This window comes from Hylobates moloch, unplaced genomic scaffold, assembly GCF_009828535.3.
Source record: "Hylobates moloch isolate HMO894 unplaced genomic scaffold, HMol_V3 SCAFFOLD_4, whole genome shotgun sequence".
NCBI classification, from domain to species: domain Eukaryota; kingdom Metazoa; phylum Chordata; class Mammalia; order Primates; family Hylobatidae; genus Hylobates; species Hylobates moloch.
Genome location: NW_026652279.1, coordinates 39,184,337 through 39,206,342, shown reverse-complemented (window position 1 = coordinate 39,206,342; position 22,006 = coordinate 39,184,337). Strand labels below are relative to the sequence as shown.

The following is a 22,006-nucleotide window of genomic DNA, read 5'->3' as shown; positions in this document are numbered from 1 at the left end:
ATAAAATAAAATACTTAGGAATAAATTTAGCCAAGGAGGTGAAAGACCTGTACATTAAAAACTACAAAAAACACAGATGAAACAAATTGAAATACATGAATGGAAAGATATTCTTATGTTCATGAATTAGAAGAACAGTATTAAAATGTTCATACTAACCAAAGCTAGCTACAGATTCAATGTAACCTCTATCAAAATTGCAATGACATTTCTCACAGAAATTTTTTAAAATCCTAAAATTCATATGGACCCACAAAAGACCCCAAATAGCCAGAGCAATCTTGAGCAAAAATGAACAGAGGAGGAGGCTTCACACTGACTGATTTCAAAATACAACTGACCCTTAAATGACACAGGCGTTAGGGAAGCCAATCCCCTATGCAGTCAAAAACCTACATATAACTTTTAACTCCCCCACAGCCTAACTACAAATAGGCTACCACTGACTGGAAGCCTTATCAATGGCTTGACTGGAAGCCTTATCAACGACACAAACACTAAATTAACACATTTTGCATGATATATGTATTATATGCTGTATTTTTTTTACAATAAAGTAAGCTACAGAAAAGAAAATGTTATTTAGAAAATCATAAGGAAGAGAAAATATAGTTACAATTCATAAAGTGGAAGTGGATCATCATAAGGGCCTTCATCTTCTCGTCTTCAAGTTGAGTAAGCTGAGGAGGAGGGAAGAGGAAGGGTTGGTCTTGCTGTCTCAGAAGTGGCAAAGGCAAGGGAAAATCTGCATATAAGTGGACCCAAGCAGTTCAAGACCTTGTTCAAGGGTCAACTCTATGCTACATACTATAGTAATCAAAACAGCAAAGTCTTGGCATGAAAACAAACACATAGAGCAATGGAACAGAATAAACAGCCCAGAAATAAATCCATGCATTTATGATTAATTGATTTTTCTACAAAGGTGCCAAGAACACACAATAGGCAAAGAACAGTCTCTTCAATAAATGGGGCTCAAAAAATTAGATATCCACATGCACAAGAAAGAAACTGAACCTTTATCCCATACCATCAACAAAAATTAATTCAATATGCATTAAAGACTGAAACATAAGACCTGAAACTGTAAAACATAGGGAAAAAGCTTCTTGAAACTGGTCTAGGCAATGATTTTTTGGATGGGACCCCAAAAGCAAAGCAACAAAAGCAGGTCGACAAATGGGGTTACAGCAAACTTTTTAAAAAGCACAGCAGAGGAATCAAAAGAGTGAAGAGATAATTTATGCAATAGAAGAAAATATTTACAAACCGTACATCAGATAAGGGGTTAATATCCAAAATACATAAGGAACTCAAAAATAACTCAATAGTAAGAAAACAACCTGATTTTAAAATAGGGAAAGAACTTAAATAGTCATTTCTCAAAAGAAGACATAAAATGGCCAATAGGTATATGAAAAAAATGCTCACCATCACTCATCACCAGGGAAATACAAATTGAAGCCATAATGAGGTATTACCTCATACCTGTTAGAACGACAATCATCAAAAAGATGAAAGATAACATATTGGTGAGGATGCTGAGGAAAGGAAACCCTTGCACATCGCTGGTGGGAATGTAATTTATTATAGCCAGTATGAAAAATAGTATGGAGGCTCCACAAAAAAAAAAAAAAAAAAACTAAAAAAAGAATTACCATATGATCCAGCAATCCCACTACTGGGCATATATCCAAAGGAAAGGAAGTCAGTATGTCAAAGAGATATCTGCACTCCCAGGTTCACTGTAACATTATTCACAAGAGCCAAGATATGGAATCAACCTAAGTGTCCACCTCAGATGAATGGAGCAAAAAAGTGTGGTATATATACACAACAGACCAATGTTCTTAAAAATGAAAGAAACCCTATCATTTGCAACAACATGGATGAACCTGGAGGATATTATGTTAAGGAATTAAGACAGACACAGAAAGACCACATAAGCATCTCACTTTTATGTGGAATCTAAAAAGGTCAAACTCACAGAAGTAAAGAGTATAATGGTTGTTAATAAGTGTGGAGGGTTGGGGACAGGAAAGGCTGGAGAGATATTGGTGAAGGGATACAAAATTTCAGTTAGGAAGAGTAAGTTCAAGAGATCTACTGTACAACATGGTGACTATAGTTCATAACAGTATACTGCACATCTGAAAATTGTTAAGACAACAGATTAGCCAGGCATGGTGGCTCACACCTGTAATCTCAGCACTTTGGAAGGCTGAGGACGGAGGATCCTTTGAGACCAGGAGTTCAAGACTCACCTGGGCAACACAGCAAGACCCTGCCTCTACAAAAAAGCAAAAAATTAGCTGGGCAGGGTGGCACTGGCCTGTAGTCCCAGATACTCAAAAGGCTAAAGTGGGAGCTCCAGGCTACGGTGAACCACGATCACACCACTGCACTCCAGCCTGGGCGACAGAGTAAGACCTTGTCTCAAAAAAACAAATCCTGCTGAGACTGTAGATTGTAAGTGTGCTTAACACTAAATAATAGGTATATGAGATGATCTGTATATTAATTTGCTTGATTTAGCCATTTCACAATATATACATATTTCAAAACATCATGTTGCACACCATAAATATACAAAATTTTATTTGCCAATTGAAATATCTGTAACAACAACAACAAAAAAAAGTCCAGGCTGGGTGCGATGGCTCACGCCTGAAATCCCAGCACTTTGGGTGGTCAAGGCGGGGGGATCACGATGTCAGGAGATTGAGACCATCCTGGCCAACATGGTGAAACCCCGTCTCTAATAAAAATACAAAAATTAGCTGGGCGTGGTGACACGTGCCTGTAACCCCAGTTACTTGGGAGGCTGAGGCAGGAGAATTACTTGAACCAGGGAGTCGGAGGTTGCAGTAAGCCAAGATGGCACCACTGCACTCCAGCCTGGCAACAGAGAGAGACTCTGCCTCAAAATAAAAGAAAAAAGAAAAAGAAAAAAAGGTCCAAAGAGGAGAAATGGTGCTGGAACAACTGGGCACACACAGGCAAAAAAACAAATCTAAACCACAGGTCTTACACCCTTCGTTCACAAAAATTAACCTAAAACGAATCACAGACCTAAATGTAATAAAAAAGTAGGCCAGGCGCATTGGCTTACACCTGTAATCCCAGCACTTTGAGAGGCTGAGGTGGGTGGATCACCTGAGGTCAGGAGTTCAAGACCAGCCTGGCCAACATGGGGAAACCCCATCTCTATCAATACAAACATTTAATCCCAGCACTTGGGGAGACTGAGGTGGGTGGATCACCTGAGGTCAGAAGTTCAAGACCAGCCTGACCAACATGGTGAAACCCCATCTCTATTAATACAAAAATTTAATCCCAGCACTTGGGGAGACTGAGGCAGGCAGATCACAAGGTCAGGAGTTCAAGACCAGCCTGGCCAACATGGGGAAACCCCATCTCTACTAAAAATACAAAAATTAGCTGGACATGTTAGTGCATGTCTGTAATCCCAGCTACTCAGGAGGCTGAGGCAGGAGAATCGCTTGAATCCAGGAGGCGGAGGTTACAATGAGCCAGGATTGTGCCATTGCTCTCCAGCCTGGGCAACAAGAGCAAAATCTCATCTCAAAAAAAAAAAAAAAAAAAAAAAAAGAACTAAAAATCTCCTGAAAGGTAAAACAGGGGAAACGCTAGAGTTCCTGGGATTGGTAATATTTTAGATACAACACCAAAGGCATAATCCATGAAATAATTGATAAGCTCAACTGCATTAAAATTAAAACATGCTGCTCTGTGAAAGACACTACCAAGAGAATGAAAAGACAAGCCACAGCCTGGGAAGAAATATCTGCAAAATATCTAATGAAAGACTGGTATCCAAAATATATAAAAAACTTAACAAGAAAACAAACAACCCACTTAAAAATGGGCCAAAGACCTTTATAGACACTTCACTAAAGAAGATACATAGATGGCAAACAAGCATATGAAGAGGTAATCCATATTATATGTTATCAGGGAAATGCAAACTAAATGAGATACCAATACCTACCTATCAGAATGGCCAAAATCCAAAACCACTGCTAACACCAAATGCTGGCAAGGCTGTGGAACAGGAACTCATATTCATTGCCGGTAGAAAAGGCAAAATGGTACAGCCACTTTGGAAGACAGTTTAGCAGTTTGTTACAAAATTAAACATACTCGGCCAGGCACGGTGGCTCATGCCTGCTATCCCAGCACTTTGGGAGGCCGAGGCAGGTGGATCACCTGAGGTCAGGAGTTCGAGACCAGCCTGAGCAACATGGTGAAACGCTGTCTCTACTAAAAATACAAAAATTAGCCGGGAGTGGTGGTAGGCGCCTGTAATCCCAGCTACTCAGGAGGCTGAGGCAGGAGAATCACTTGAACCCAGGAGGCAGAGGCTGCAGTGAACCGAAATCATGCCACTGCACGCCAGCCTAGGTGACAGAACAAGACTCCGTCTCAACAACAACAACAAAAATTAACTCTTCCATAAGATCAGCAACAATGCTCATTTGTATTCATCAAAAAAAACTGAAAGCTTATATCTATACAAAATCCTGCCCACAAATGTATATAGGAGTTTTATCCATAACTGTCAAAACTCAGAAGCAACCACGATGTCTTTCAGCAGGTAAATGGATAAACTATGGTGCATCCAGACAATGGAATATTATTCAGCATTAAAAAGAAATGAGCTATGAAGCCGTGGAAAGACATGGAAGAACATTAAATACATATTATTAAGTGAAAGAGGCCAATCTGAAAAGGCATACACATTGTATGATTCCAACTATATGACATTCTGGAAAAGGCAAAACTATGGAGACAGTAAAAAGATCAGTAGTTGTTGGAGGTTGGGGAAAAGAGGGACAAATAGGTGGAGCACAGAATTTTAGCGCAGGGAATTTACTCTGTGTGATATCAAACCCACAGAATGTACAACACCAGGAATGAATCTTAATATATAGACAATGATGTGTCAATGTAGGTTCATTAATTATAGCAAATGTACCACTCCATGGGGGATGCTGACAATGCCGGAGGCTATGCATGTGTGGGGGCAGAGTACATAAGAAATTTCTGTACTATCTGTTCAGTTTTGAGGGGAACCAAAAACTGCTAAAATATATATATATATATGTATTAAATAAGGTCTTTATAAAAATAGTGAAATAAACTTTTTTCAGACATATACAAACTGAATGAATTCATCACCAACAGACCAGTCCTGTAAGAAAATGTTAAAGGATGTTCCTTAGACAGAAGGAAACTAACACCAGATGAAATACAGATCTACAAAAAGGAATAAAGACCATCAGAAACAGTAATAATGCGGTACAATTTTTTTAAAACTTTTCTCATTAAAAAAAAAAAAGTATTTAAAAAAAACCATTGAGGCCAGACACAGTGCCTCACACCCGCAATCCTAGTGCTTTGGGAGGATGAAGCAGGAGGATCACTTGAGGCCAGGAGTTCGAGACCAGCCTGGACAATACAGTGAGACTCTGTGTCTACAAAAAATAATAAAAAATTAGCCAGGCATGGTGGTGTGTGCCTATAGTCCTAGCTACTTGGGAGGATGAGGTGGAAGGATCACTTGACCCTGGGAGCTCAAAGCTGCAGTGAACCATGGTGGCACCACTGCACTCCAGCCTAGGCAATAGAGGGAGACCCTGCCTCAAAAAAGATAACAAGTGTTCCAAGAATGTGGAGAAACTGAAGCCTTCAAACATTGCTAATAAAAATGTAAAATGGTACAGCTTTCGTAGAAAACAGGTTGGCAGTTCCACAAAATATTAAATGTAGATTTACCACATAACCCAGCAATTCCACTCTCAGTATACTGTACTAAGTGCTGTACTTAGCATACTGTATAAGTACATACATAGAAATAAAAACATACATCCACACAAAAACTTGTATGTGTTCACAGAAGCATTATTCACAATAGTAAAAAAGTTAATCCAAATGTCTAACAACTGAATCAATAAACAAAAAGTGGTATATCTGCACAATGGAATATTTAGTGAGAAAAGGGAATGAAGTACCAATACATGTTACAACATGGATCAATCTTTAATACACTCTACTAAGTTAAAGAAACCAATCACAAAAGACCACATATACTGTATGATTCCACTTATATGAAATGTCCAGAATAGGCAAATCTATAGAGACAGAAAGTAGATAAGGGTTGAGGGGTGCTAAGCGGGGAGCAGAGGGAATGGAGAGTGACTGCTAATGTGCATAAGGGGTTTTTTAGTGGGTGACTAAAATGTTCTAAAATTGGTTGTGATGAAGTACTGGAACTCTATGAATATACTAAAAACCACTGAATTACACACTTCAAGTGGGTGAATTGTACAGTGTGTGAATTGTATCTCAATGCAACTGTTTTAAAGCCAATGCTAGCTAACAGAAAGCTGGAGTGACTGTATTGTAATGTCAGACAAGTTGGTTCAAGATAAATAATATATCAGAAAGTAGGTAATTTCATAATGATCAAGGAGTCAATTCATCAAGATGTAAGAACCCTAAACATTTATACATCTATTCAACTAGGAACAGAAGAGAACTTCCGTTAACGTCATATGACATTTTGGGCTCAACGAAATTTTTTTTTAAGTTTTTAAAAAAACTTTTCTAAAAAAGTTTTTCTTTAGTATACTGCATAAGTACATACATAGAAATAAAAACTTTTTAAATAGAGAGAGAACTTCCTTAATCTCATAAAATATGCACATGCATCACTTAACAAGAGTTTGAGAAATACATCAGACGACTTGATCATTGTGTGAACATCACAGATTGTAGTTACACAAACCTAGATGGAATAGCTACTACACGCCTAGGCGATACGATATGCCCTATTGCTCCTAGGCTACAAACTTGTACAGCATGTTACTGTACTGAACACTGGAGGCGATTTTAACCCAAAGGTAAAAATTTGCATATCAAAACATAGAAAAGGTACAGTAAAAATATGGTAATTATAATCTTATGGGACCACATCATATATGTGGTCCATAGCTGATGGAAACATATAGTACCTGACTATATATGAAAAACCTGTCATTAACATCACAGGTAATGAAAGACCCACTACTTTTCATCTAAGGTCAGGAATAAAACAGATAGATCTGTTTTTATTATTTTCATTCAACACTGCACCGTTAAGTTCTAGTCAGTACAACCAAACAAGTTAAAGAAATAAAAGGCATCCAGATAAGAATGGAAAATAAGGAAACTTTTATCTGTAGATGACATGATTGCCTATGTAAAAAACCCAATGGAATCTATAACAAAGGGACTAGAACTAACAATTGAGTTCAGCAAGCTTTAGGAGATCAACATACAAAATTAAATTGCATTTCTACATATTAACAACGAACAACTGAAATCTAAAAAATAACAATTACAATAGCATCAATAAAAGTGAAATACTTAGGGAAAAATCTGACAAAAGGTAAAAATCTGTAAGACCTATACACCAAAAACTACAAATTGCTGAGAGAATGTAAAGATGACCTAACCCCCACTGCAGGTCTCAGTAGCTGGTGGAGACTGGGGAGGACGGGATGGGACGGGACAGCAATAGCCAGGCAGCCTAGCTTCACCAAGGCTCTCGCGCCTCCCCACCACCAAAATATCCAAGAGGAAGGAAGGTCAGCTCAGCTGAAGGGATAGTGAAGGAAGAGCCCAGGCGGAGACCCGGCACAGTTCTCAGCTAACTCTGCTCCTACAAAAGTGGACAGGAAACCAAAAAAGGCAGCAGGAAAGGATACATCTTCAGACAAAACAAAAGTAAAAAGGAAAGCAGAGAAAATACACCTAAGTGGCTAACCAAGAAACTAAAGATTTACCTACAGAAAACAGAGAAACTAAACTGAGAAAGCCAGAGGAAAAAAAAGCCAAGTGTGATTAATATCATATACCTTGTCTTATGAGTCATTCCTGTCTCCCTTCTTGTACTAGCCACAGGAATTTTCTGTTTTTGTTTTTGTTTTGTTTTGTTTTTTTTAAATTGGAGTTTCACTCTTGTTGCCGAGGCTGGAGTACAATGGTATGGTCTAGGCTCACTACAACCTCCACCTCTCAGGTTCAAGCAATCCTTCTGCTTCAGCCTCCCAAGTAGCTGGGATTACAGGCGCCCACCACCACGCCTGGCTAATTTTTGTATTTTTAGTAGAAACGGGGCTTCAACATATTGGCCAGGCTGGTCTTGAACTCCTGACCTCAGCTGATCCACCCGCCTCAGCCTCCCAAAGTGCTGGGATTACAGGTGTGAGCCACTGTGCCCAGCCCAGAGAAATATTTTCACAAACTATTTTGTAAATGTAAGTTTTCTAGTAGCTCTAGAAACATTTTTAGAAGGAGGGAATCCTACCTCATCCCATTTTTTAAGTGTAAATGCTTTTTTAAAGAGGTGAAATCATTTGCTGGTTGTTTATTTTTTGGTACAACCAGAAAATAGTGTGGGATACTGAATTATGGGAGGCTCTGACATTCCATAGATGAGGGGTTAGTTTTTAAATCCTGCAATACAAAGCATACAAAATGGCAATATGGAATCACAGTCCTGCATTTAATGTCTTGAATATTTTAAATTACTTCTATTCCTATGTTGTTTTTTAGCAGAATTGTTTCCTAAAGAAAACCACTCCTTGATCATGGCTCTCCCTATCAGAATTGTACATACTCTGTAAAATCTTCAGTCATGGTAGTACTGTTTTCCTAATAACTTTGTTAATGTACTGCAAAAGATTGAAAATTTGAATATGTAGTATATATGCTATTAAACTGAATTGGTGGGATGTATGTAGTAACTTAACATTTTAAGATACTGGTACTTGACAGCCTCTTAAAAATTTGCCTCCAGATTTTAAGCTGGAAACTTACTGGAATAACTGTTTAAAAAAGAATTACAATACACAGCTTTTTAGATTTTTAGTATATAAGTTAAGAATTGTGTACAAATTGAAATGTCTGTATACTGATCCTCAACACAACCAATAAAATCTCAATTATAAAAAATAAACATGGCCGGGAACAGTGGCTCACGCCTGTAATTCCAGCACTTTGGGAGGCCGAGGCACGCAGATCACCTAAGACCAGCCTGGCCAATGTGGTGAAACCTCATCTCTACTAAAAATACAAAAATTAGCTGACATGGTGGCAGGCGCCTATAATCCCAGCTGCTTGGGAGGCTGAGGTAGAACTGTTTGAACCAGGGAGGCAGAAGTTGCAGTGAGCTGAGATCGCACCACTGCACTCCAGCCTGGGTGACAAAGTGAGACTCTGTCTCAAAAATAAATAAATAAATAAAATAGGAAAGGAAAGGAAAGGAAAGGAAAGGAAAGGAAAGGAAAGGAAAGGAAAGGAAAGGAAAGATGACATAAATAAATGAAGACACTGTGCTCATGGGTCAGAGGACTCAAGATTGTTAATTCCCAGCAGGCTTTCATGTACAAACTGAAAAGCTGATTCTAAAGTTCATATAAATGTGAAGTACCTACAATAACCAAAACAACGTTTTACTTTTTTTAAGGGATGAGATCTCGCTTTGACGCCTAGGCTGGAGTGCAGGGGCACAATCATACCTCATTGCTGCCTCGAATTTCTGGGCTCAAGCGATCCTCCCACCTCGGCCTCTTATCTGGGACTATAGGTGCATGCTAATTAGTTTTGTTGTTGTTGCTGTTGTTGTTGTTGTTTTGTTCTTTTTGTAGAGATGGTGTCTCGCCATCTTACCCAGGCTGTTCTCAAACTCCTGTGCTTAAGCGATCTTCCCGCCTCGGTCTCCCAAAGTGCTGAGATTACAGGCATGAGTCACTGCGCCCAGACCAAAACAATTTTGAAAAAGAAAAAGTTGGAGGTCTAACACTATCTGATTTGAAACTAATCTTAAGGCTACAGTTACCAGCCAGCATGGTATTTAAGCTAGATAAATAGACCAACAGAACAAAGTAGAGGTCCAGAAACAGACCTATACAGATATGGTCAACGGTAAGTGTTTCCAAGGAAGTTCAATGGGGGAAATAATCTTTACAATAAATGGCACCTGAACAACTGGATAGCCATATGCAAAAAAAAAAAAAAACCCTTAGCATGTACCTCACATCAGATATAAATGCTTGTTCTTTAAATTATACTTTTGTAAATGAAAAGGCAAGCCACTGACTGGGAGAAAATATGTGTAAAACATGTATCTAGCAAAAGACATATCTAGAAGACAATCGACTCAGTTAAAAAATTTAACTGGAAAGGAATTTTTTTTTAACAGACTTCACTGAAGTAGGTACACAGCAAATAAGCCCATGAAAAGATGCTCACTGGTGATCTATTGTATAGCAGTGACTACAGTTAATACTAATGTATTACATAAGTCAAAATTGCTGGAAGAGTGAATATTAAATGTTCGCACCACAAAGAAGTATATAAGATGATAAATATACACAATTATTATTTGCCAATTAAAAATAAACTTTTTTAAAAAAGAAAAGATGCTTACAACTTTATTTATTAGGTGAATGAAAACTGAAATCATCATGGAGTACTTCTACATACCCCTCGGAATAGCTAAAATAGAAAAGACTGACCATACCAAATGTTAACAATGATGTGTAGCAACTCAAAATCATACACTGCTCTTGGGAAGGTAAAATAGTACAACCCATTTTGGCAAACAGTTGACAGCTCCTAAGTATACACCAGCTGCACAACCCAGCCATATCACTTCTAGATACTTACCTGAGGGAAAAGAAAAGTTATATCCACACAAAAAGCTGTCCATGAGTGTTTCTAACAATTTTATTTGTAATCACCAAAAACTGGAAATAATCCAAATTTCCATCAACAAGTGAATGGATAAACCAGTTGTTGTTTATCCATACAACAGAATACTACTCAACCATAAAATGGAATGAACAATTCATACATAAAACATATAAGTGAATACCAAAATGATTAAACTGTGTGAAACTAGAAAGAAAAAGAATACACGTTGCATAATTCCATTTATGGTAACTAATCAGTGGTAACAGAAAACAGATCAGAGGAAAGGGGCAGAGAAAAATGTACTAAAAAAGCGTACTAGGAATCCTCTGGGTGAAATGAGTATGTTCACAACTTAATTATGGTGATGGTTTTCACAGACTGTCAACCAGACTGTCATAAACCTATTTTTGAAAGTATCTATGCTAAATTCTGTGCCTTTTTTTTGTTGGTTTTTTTTTTTTTTGAGACGGAGTCTCGCTCTGTCGTCCAGGCTGGAGTGCAGTAGCACGATCTCAGCTCACTGCAAGCTCCGCCTCCCGGGTTCACGCCATTCTCCTGCCTCAGCCTCCCAAGTAGCTGGGACTACAGGCACTGCCACCACGCCCAGCTAATTTTTTTATATTTTTAGTAGAGTCGGGGTTTCACCGTGTTAGCCAGGATGATCTCGATCTCCTGACCTCATGATCCGCCCGCCTCAGCCTCCCAAAGTGCTGGGATTACAATTCTGTGCATTCTTAATGATACTAAAGCACATACTATTCTTAATGATACTAAAGCACATACTATCTCATCCCTTTGGAGGATGCTAAGAAGCCAACTCATTATTCTGAAAACAAATACAGGAAGAGAATCAAGCATTTCTCTGTCCTATGTGAACTGTAGCTAAGGGAAAGGTCTTCTTTTGAGTGACTTTCCAGCTAATAAAAGCAGAAGGAATGATCACTGTAACCTCTATAAAAGTAATGGATCTAGGTAGGGACCATCAAAGACTGCTAAAACTTGAGGTAGAAAGCTGTTGGGGCTCTTTATAATGACAGATCAGGCTGACAAAACCAGAATGTAAGGATTAGTCAAGTAACCGAATTTAAAAATAGGCAAAACAACCAGACATTTCTCCAAAGACATACAAATACCAACAAGCATATGAAAAGATGCTCAAATCACGTATCATTAGACAAATGGAAATCAAAACTACCATAAAATATGTACCCACTATGAAAAACAGTAGGGAGGCTCTTGAAAATATTAAAAATGAAATTATCATTATGATCTAGACATCCCACTTATGTGTAAATGCCCAAAAGAATTCAAAACAGAATATCAAAAGAGATATTTGCACACTCATGCTCATTGCAGCATTATTCACATGGGCCAGGAGGTGGAAGCAGCCCAAATGTCCATCAACAGATGAATAAGGAAAATGTGGTAATACATACAATGGAATATTATTCAGCCTTAAAAGAAAAAGGGATCCTGTCACAAGCTACAACATAGATGAACCTTGAAGTCATTAGGCTGAGTGAAATAAGTCAGTTACAAGTGGACAAATATTGTATGAGTCTACTTATACAAGATATCTAGAGAAATCAAAATCATGGAAACAGAAAGTAGAATGCCAGTTATCAGAAGCTGGGAAAGGAGAAATTAGGAATACTTGTTTAATGTGACACAGAATTTCAATCTGTAAGATGAAAAAGTTCTAGATATATGTTATATAACAATGTGAATACTGTTAACACTACTGAACTATACACTTAAAAATGGGTAAGAGGAAAAATTTTGTTTTCACCAATTATTAATAAAAAATTTTTTAAAACAGTTAAGAGACAGCACCAAATACAATGTATGACTTAGTTTCTGACTCTAAGAAACAAACATAAGATTTTGTGACAATGTAGAAAATCTGAATGTTGACCAGATGTTTAATATTAAAAAACTAACTTTTTAAAGTATGATAACACTATTCTGAATGACCTTCCAGCTAATAAAAGCAGAAGAAATGATCACTGTAACTCCTATAAAAGTAATGGATCTAGGAAGGGACCATCAAAGACTGCTAAAATTTGAGGTGAAAAGCTGACAGGGCTCTTTGATGATTTTTAAGTTTAAAAATCTTTATCCAGGACTGGGCACAGTGGCTCACTCCTATAATGCCAGCACTTTGGGAAGCCAAGGCAGGAGGATTGCTTGAGGCCAGGAGTTTGAGACCAGCCTGGGCAACATAGTGAGACTCCATCTCTACAAGAAAATCTTTTTAATCAGCCAGGTGTAGTGGTGCATGCCTGCAGCCCCAGCTACTAGGGAGGCCGAGGTGAATCCCTTTGAGCCTGGGAGGTTGAGGCTATAGTGAGTTGTAATCACACCACTACACTCCAGCCTGCATGGGCAACAGAATGAGACCCTGTCTCCAAAAAAGAAAAAAAGAATCTTTATTCTGTAGAGATACATATTGAAGTATTTACAGATAAAATAATTTGATAGCTGGGATTTGCTCAAGTAATCCAGGACATTATTTTACTTCTGTCTCAGTGCAACGTCTGGTGGTGAAGAATTCTTTGGTTGACAGTTTCCTTAAATGCTTCTCCACTGTCTTCTGGCTTGTATTGTTTACAATGAGAACTCTGACATCATCCTTATCTCTGTTCCTCTGCATGTAACATGTCTTTACTCTGGGTGTTTTTAAGAGTTTCCTTTTAAGTTTGGGTTTGAGCAGTTTGGCTATGATGTGCTATGATGGAGTTTTCTTCATCTTTCTTGTGATGGGGATTCACTTAGTTCCTTCAATCAGTGGATTTACAGTTCTTCATTATAAAAGGTTTTCGGCCATTACTTCTTTAAATATTTTTTCTCTTCCACCCTCTCTTTTCCTTTAGGGACTCCAATTGTCTGTATTTAGGTTTCTTGAAGTTGTCCCATAACTCACTTGTGGGTTCTTTTGGCCTCGTGTGTGTGTTGTGTGTGTGTGTGTGTGTGTGTGTGTGTGTGTGTCTGTGTGTGTGTGTGTGTGTGTGTCGGGGCGGGGGTGGGTTCTTTTACCTCTTTTTCATTCTTTTTTTTTTTTTTTTGAGACGGAGTCTCGATGTCGCCCAGGTTGGAGTGCAGTGGCGCGATCTTGGCTCACTGCAGGCTCCGCCCCCCAGGGTTCACGCCATTCTCCTGCCTCAGCCTCCCCAGTAGCTGGGACTGCAGGCGCCCGCCACCTCGCCCGGCTAATTTTTTGTATTTTTAGTAGAGACGGGGTTTCACCGTTAGCCAGAATCGTCTCAATCTCCTGACCTCGTGAGCCGCCCGCCTCAGCCTCCCAAAGTGCTGGGATTACAGGCGTGAGCCACCGCGCCCAGCCCATTCTTGACAGTTTCTATTCCTATGCCCAGAAGTTCACTAATCTTTTCTTCTGCAATTTTTAATTTGCAATTAATTCCATTTGTGAATTTCTCATCTTGGACATCACATTTTTTATCTCCAGGAGTTCAAATTGAGTCTTTTTATACCTTTTTACTTTTATTTTTTTATTTTTATTTTTTTAAGAGGGTCTCTCACTCTGTGACTCAGGCTGGAGCACAGCGGCACAGTCATAGCTCAATGAAGCCTCAAACTCCTGGGCTCAAGCCATCCTCCCACCTCAACCTTGGGACTTAGGACTATAGCGTGCACCACTATGCCCGCCTAAGTTTTTTATTTATTTATTTTTTGGTAGACTCATTATGTTGCTCCTGGGCTCAAGCGATCCTCCCACCTCCGCCTCCCAAAGCACTGGGATTATAGGCGTGAACCACCATGCCTGGAAGAGTCTTTTTTTTATCTTCCATGTCTCTAACTTTTTGAACATATGGAATATGGTATGGTTATAATAACCATTTATATTTTATTACTTGATAACTCTAACATCTTTATCAGTTGAGTCAGTTTCAACTGATCATTCTCCCCATTAACGGTTGTGTTTTCCTGCTTTTTTGTATATGTCACAATCTTTGGATGCCAGACAATGTCAATTTTACCTCGTGTACTGGATATTTTTGTATTCCTATAAACATTCTTGAGCTCCATTTCGGTATACAGCTAAGTTATATGGAAACTGTTTGATCCTTTTGGACCTTGCTTTCATTTGTCAGGTTAAGTCTGGAGCAGTACTAAGTATACAGCTCATTAATCTCCACTACTGAGGCAAGGCTCTCCTGAATACTCTACCTAATCCCTCATGAATTATGAGTTTCTCCAGTCCAGCTAGTGGGATAGGCACTGTTTCTAGCCCTGTGTAAGTACCAGGCACTGTTCCGTCTAATCCTTTAAAGTGATATTTTCTCTAACCTTGGGTAGTTTCCTCAAACACATGTGCTAATCAGCATTCTGCTGAATATTTGAGGAAAGCCTTTGAAGATTTTCAGGCTTCACTCAATATACAGGTCTCTCTTCTTTGATATTCCATCCTATGAACTCTATTTGCCTGGTCTTCACAGACTCTCAGCTCTGCCTCAACGCAGCGAGGCTGTGGGCTCTGCCTTAGTGCCTCTTTCTAGTTTACAACCAGAAAACTGAGATAATCACAGGATTTATCTCATTTGTTTCCCATCTTTAGAGATCACTATCTTCCACTGCCTAATGCCTAGTGTCTTGAACTGCTGTTTTCATGTATTTTATCTGTTTATTCCTGGTTCCTTCAGGTAGGAAGGTAAATCCTGGTCCTAATACTCCATTTTGGCCAGAAGCAGAAATCTTTATAAACCTTTTCTGATACTCAAAATACCCTATTTTTACCCAATGGGAGCTAGGAGCTAGTTCAAGTTAGCTCTGAGTCTTTTCAACAAAACTCCAGTGGTCTCAGATAACTTCTTTGCTTTATAAAATATTCCCTATCTTAACCAAGAACCAGTTATTTTTGCAAGGAACCTGGTTCCTTTGAGAAAAAATTCTAAATACCTCAGAATGCCAGCGCTCACTGCAAAAAGGTAATTTGCTATTTCTAGGCCTTCTCAGGACAGAACTGGTGTTTTGTTTTATCAAAGAAAATATATCATAAATTCCCAGTGACATTACCAATTCAAACTTACTTAACTTCTTTAATTTTCTTATTTACTTATTTTCTTAAACTAAAAGTATCAGGTTTCTAATATTAATATAAATATCAATTTCCTTTATTCATATACAAATATATATAGTTTCATAACTACCAATTTTATATGATTACCAAAAGCAAGTGAAGATTCATTTATACTTCTCTTTTGTCCTTAAGATAGAAACTAGCAGAAGAAATTAGTCAAATTACCATAGTTTAAAGGTATATAAAATAATTCTTCTCTGTGTGGCTTAGCCACAAGCATGACAAACCAGGTCACTTGTTTCCTTCTTTTTAATTTGAGGATTTCTTCTCTCAGTTTAATTTTGTTTTACAGTTATTTAAAACATTTACATGATTCCAGAATCATACCCAGTCACTAACATTACATCTATTGGTACTGCAGTTCATATGCACAGGCAGTTTGGTACAGCGGTATGCTGTTAGTGATCTTTAAGTACTACAGGTCATGAAAAACACAACTGCTCATCCAATATTTGACTTAGAACAGCAAAGCTATGTCAACAGTATTCAAAACTGATAGAAAAAAAATTGGCAACAGAAAATATTTTAAAAACGTACAACCACTTTCAAGATATGTTAAATGTTATTAATGCAGTGATAAAAACTGTAGCGACTGTTGGTTAAACAGGTGAAATCAAAGGGCAAACTGACGAACATGCAGCTAATACTACTAGCCAAAAGAAGCACAAACAAACACTGGTTTGATAAAAGTGGAAGAATGAGATTTATTAACATTAAATTTGTCAAAGACAATTTATAATGCAGTAAAAGGTTGGAAAACATGCGAGTTATGCAACTACTCAAGCAAAAACGTCTCAGCATGATGGACAACTGTGAAAATCTTTAAAATGACATTAAATGAAGTAATCCCAAAAAGGTAATAGAGGTCATACAGAATAAGAGATGTACCACGGTATCCAAATAGCTATAATCAATATCATTTAATCGTCAGTAGTTATGAGGTGGGCTAAGCATGCAAAGCAATGCTTTGACCATCACATTTTAACTATGCTTTCTTTCCAATCCTGCTCTGCAAAACAAACACAGATTTGTGTCACAGCGTGCCAGTACAACTTTTATCAGGTGGACCTAATGCCGCACAATCCTGTAGAAAGAACACTAATTCAGATGTGAAAAAATCTTGGTTCTACTTATCTGCTATGTAATCTTGGCCAAATCATTCAAACTCAAAATTTTGGTATAAAATAGAAACATGGTTTGTATCTGCACTGTTGTACAGAAATATAATGAAAGCCACAAATGAAATTTTAAAAATTTCTAGTAGCCACATTTAAAAAAGGAAATAAAAGATAAAATTAATTTTAATATTTTATTTAACCCATGTCTAGAATATTTCAGTATAAAAATTGAGATACTTATTTTTTCACATGGAATCTTCAACATCCAATGTAAATTTTACATTTATATGTCTCAATCTGAATTAGCCACATATTAAATGCTCAATAGCTAACTGTAGCTAGTGGCTATCTCATACTGGACAGCATAGCTCAACCATTTTCAAACTTTTCATGGGGAAACAGAAGCAGCATAAGACTCAACTCAGAGCCTCAAAGCTCCACAGAACATAATTTTAACATTGCTGGTCTAGATTGTTGCAAAGGTTCTTTCCAGTGAAAAAGGCTATTATTCTTTATGGCAATGGTCACTTACACTGAACTGTGTAACCACTTAGCTGAGCTTCAGATAAAGGACCAGTAATGCTATGAATTTATTTTCTATCCATTTCAGTGTTTTTATATACATATGCTTTATCTTGTCCATAATCAGATACTTAAAGACATTCACAATTATTGTGTAACTATAACATATCAGAAAATAATAACCTACCTCAGAGTTTGGTTGAGATGATTAAAGAGGTTAATTCATTAAGTGCTTAGAATAGTACCCGAGATAACACTCAATAGTTAATTGTTATCATCAATACTTCATCATTAATCCACTATACTATTCTAGAACTGTCCAGCTCTATTCACAACAGGATTAAAACATATTATAGTTTTTCTTCCCAAGGTCAATAAAATTTTCATGCCAGTTGTAAACTAATCAACATAATAATCTACCTCATACAATGAGACATACAGATTAAAAATAGGTAGAATCAGGCCTTCCCATCCTTTTAGTCTCAGAAGTACTACCCCACGATGATAAAAGGGACAAGAAAAAAAAACAGTATGTGTAGCTCCCAGCCATATCTACGACAATGGAAAAACAGATTGAGAAACGACATACGAGTCAAGAGTGGAGGAAGATCAAACCTAAGAGCCTATGGAGGGATATACTGTTGAGAAGCAAGCCCGCAAACCACACAGAGCCTTGGAAAGCCTCAGGAATTTTTCTTAATTGAGGTATAACGGAAAGCTGTGGTGAGGTAGCAGACTGAAACAAGGGCACGGTTTGAAAAAGGGAAAATTAAGAAAACCAGCCTAGTAAATCCAACATTTGACTTACAGGATATGAGGAAGGAAGGAGCTTCTCAATGAATTAACACAGGAAAATTCCCAAGAACATAGTCTTATACTGAAAGTGCCCTCCTTTACCCTATCACCACACTGGCTAAATTTTGTATTTTTAGTAGAGACGGGATTTCACCATCTTGGCCAGGCTGGTCTCGAACTCCTGATCTCAGGTGATCTGCCCACCCCGGCCTCCCAAAGTGCTGGGATTACAGGCATAAGCCACCCCGCCCGGCCTCATTATAGTTTTAAATTTTATTTATTTGATAATTAGTGATGTTGACCCTTTTTTCATGGCCACTTGTATGTCTTCTTTTGAGAAGTATCTTTTCATGTTCTTTGCCCACGTTTTAATGAGAGCTGTTTTTTCTTGTTGTTTGAGTTCCTTGTAGATTCTGAACGTTAGAACTTTGTCAGATACTGTTAACAAATATTTTCTCCCATTCTGTATGTTGTCTGTTAAATACATTATTGCTCTTGCTGTGCAGAAGCTTTTTAGTTTAAGTCCCATTTATCTATTTTTGGTTTTGTTTCCTTTTGAGGACTTAATCATAAATTCTTTGCTTAGACCAATGTCCAGAAGAGTTTTTCCCAGGTTTTCTTCTAGGATTTTTATAGTTTCAGGTTATACATTTAATTATTGAATCCATCTTGAGTTAATTTTTGTATATGATAGGGGTACAGTTTCATTCTTTTGCATACAGCTCTCCAATTTTCCCAGCACTATTCATTGAATAGGGTATCCTTTCCCCAGTATATACTTTTGCCAACTTTGTCAAAGATCAGTTGGTTGACAGTATGGGGCTTTATTTCTGGACTCTCTATTCCATTCCATTGACTTATATGTCTACTTTTATACCAGTACTGTGCTGTTTTTAATTACTATAGCCTTGTAGTATAATTTGACATCAGATAATGTGATACCTCCAGCTTTATATTTTGCTTAAGATGGCTTTGGCAATTGGGGCTCTTTTTTGGTTCCGTATGAATCCTAGGATTGTTTTTCCTTATTCTGTGAAGAATGACACTGGTAATTGGACAGAAATTGCACTGAATCTGTAGATTGCTTTCGGTAGTATATAAATTTTATAATGAAGTTTAATTACATGAAATCAGTAGTCACCAAGAAGAAACAGAATAAAATGAACATTGTGTTAATCAAAGAGTGCCACTGCTACACCTTCAAATGGTGTTATGCCAAATACAATCCCTAGACTGGTGGTTATATTCAGACCTATACCTGGGTTCACATGTATCATACATGTATTCCATTTAAATATATGAATATAAATATATAATTATGCTGTTAAGATTTCTGAGAATAAAAGGAAAGGAAATTCCTGTAATCCCAGCACTTTGGGAGGCTGAGGCGGGCAGATCACGAGGACAAGAGATCGAGACCATCCTGGCCAAGATGGTGAAACCCTGTCTCTACTAAAAATACAAAAATTAGCTGGGTATGGTGGCACGCGCCTGTATTCCCAGCTACTCAGGAGGCCGAGACAGGAGAATCGCTTGAACCTGGGAGGTGGAGGTTGCAGCGAGCCAAGATCACGCCACCATACTCCAGCCTGGCCACAGAGCAAGACTCTGTCTCAAACAAACAAACAAACAAAAAAAAAAAACAGAAAAGAAAAGGAAATTCACCCAAAAAATAGAACTAATTTAAAAGCTCTGTGAAAGAAAAGGATCCATTTTCAGTTCAAAAAATAAATAAATAAGAGAAACTTAAGTGGATACATTCAAAGATGATAAAGCAGAAGGTCAAGAACTCCTAACTTAAACTTGCTGCACTCAATATAAAGTCTATTACAATATTACAAAGTACCTTTGTCAATAATAAAGTGCTTGATTCATACATCTACAACTCTTAACAAATAAAATACTGAGGTTGTAATGTACTGTTGGACTTCACCTAACTGGATTATCTAATGCAGTGTTTCATAAAATGTGTTTTGAGGATATTTCACTATAACTGCAAAATATTTATAATAGAATATCTTATTTCTCAAGCATGAGGGTTCTAATTCATCTGCCTTTATGGAGTTTCTATAGTGAGGGTCAAATGGTCCTTCAGGCTCCAAAGTCTCTCCTTAGCAAAAAAAAAAAAAAAAGTCACTTAAGCCTTATGTCTTTTCATTTCTTTGCCGAAGGTAACAGACCATTTGTGAACGGCATTTTCGAAGGAAGGCTTAAAAAAAAAAAAAAAAAAAAAAAAATCAATGTTCTAAATGTCTTTATGAATAATACAGAATTAATCTAGAATAAAAAGACATTCTGTGAATGAAATTTTACTTTAAAATGTTAGATAACAAAGAAATGTAAAGACAAACATGAAGCAAATGTAGCAAACTGTTGACAATTAATGAATCCAAAGGACTGGTTTATGAGGTTTATTCTTTCTTTTTCTATACATTTTTACATTTCCAATTTTAAGTTTACAATGAACAGCAACGCTTTATTGGTCACTTGTGAATTCATTAACAAACATACATCAAAAAAATCTTAAAGAAGAAAGTTGCACCCTTAGAAAACTAAAATACACTAAAAACAAATAGGTGAAAATACTGAACAGTGTAGTTATGCTGAGAAAATGAGAACCTAAGAGATTTCCCCATTCTTGTATACCACTTTTCAGTACCTCCTCAACCCCACTCCAAAAAAGTGTTGATTTTACAGGGGAGAAGGGGAACGAACACACACACACACACACACACACACACACACACACAAACTTTGCTAAAATAAAGGAAGGTAGTTTCAGGCTTAAAATGGAACATTAAATTCTTTAAAAGAAATGAATAAAAGTAAAGGATTTACCTGCTCTTCTCTTTTCTGCTTTCGTAACTGCAGTCCTTCTTCCTCCCTCCTCCTGCGCATCTCATCAGGATTCAGAGATTTGTTCTTGTAACTTTTCAGGCGAAAGTTCTCTTTTCCTGGGGTGGTCATGATTTCTACAATAAAAGTGGGGAGAGAACAAATGAGTTTACTGTGAAGGGCTCTGTTATTCTAAGAGCTCAGTCTTTTAAACATATATATGCCCAGAGATATCCCAAAGGGACATCAGAAATGGCTACTTCCCCTCCCCCACTCCTGCCTTTTTTGAGACAAGGTCTTGCTCTGTCCACAAAGACTGGAGTACAGTGGTGCAATCCTAGCTCACTGTAGCCTCAAACTCCTGGGTTCAAGCGATCCTCCCGCTTCAGTTTCCTGAGCAGCTGGGACCACAGGTGCATGCCACCACGCCCAGCGAAATTTTTTTATTTTTTGTAGAGACAGGGTCTGATCATGTTGCCCAGGCTGGTCTTGAACTCCTAGCTTCAAGTGATCCCCCCACTTTGGCCTCCCAAAGAGCTGGGATTTCAGGCGTGAGCCACCGCACCTAGCCAGGTTACTTTAACAGTTTTATTAAAATGTGCTATTCAACAGTTTTTAGTGTATTTACAGCTTGTACAACCTTCATCACAGTGAATTCTGGGACATTTTAATCACCTCAAAAAGAAATCCTGTATTGTTTAAGCTATCGTCCCTATTCTGGACATTTCACATAAACAGAACAGAATCAGGCCGGGCGCCGTGGCTCACGCCTGTAATCCCAGCACTTTGGGAGGCCGAGGCGGGCGGATCACGAGGTCAGGAGATCGAGACCATCCTGGCTAACACAGTGAAACCCCGTCTCTACTAAAAATAC

General features: G+C 37.8%; 1 protein-coding gene across 3 annotated transcripts in view; it reads right to left on the bottom strand.

Annotated features, from left to right (window-relative positions):
* KPNA1 (karyopherin subunit alpha 1) overlaps positions 1 to 22,006 on the bottom strand; it is a 92,897-nt gene that overhangs the window by 52,197 nt on the left and 18,694 nt on the right. For all 3 annotated transcript variants that reach the window (XM_032150019.2, XM_032150020.2, XM_058437428.1), the window contains exon 2: positions 21,136 to 21,269. In XM_032150019.2, the coding sequence (XP_032005910.1) occupies positions 21,136 to 21,264 (129 nt within the window). In that variant the 5' untranslated portion in view covers positions 21,265 to 21,269. The remainder of the gene's footprint in view (positions 1 to 21,135; positions 21,270 to 22,006) is intronic.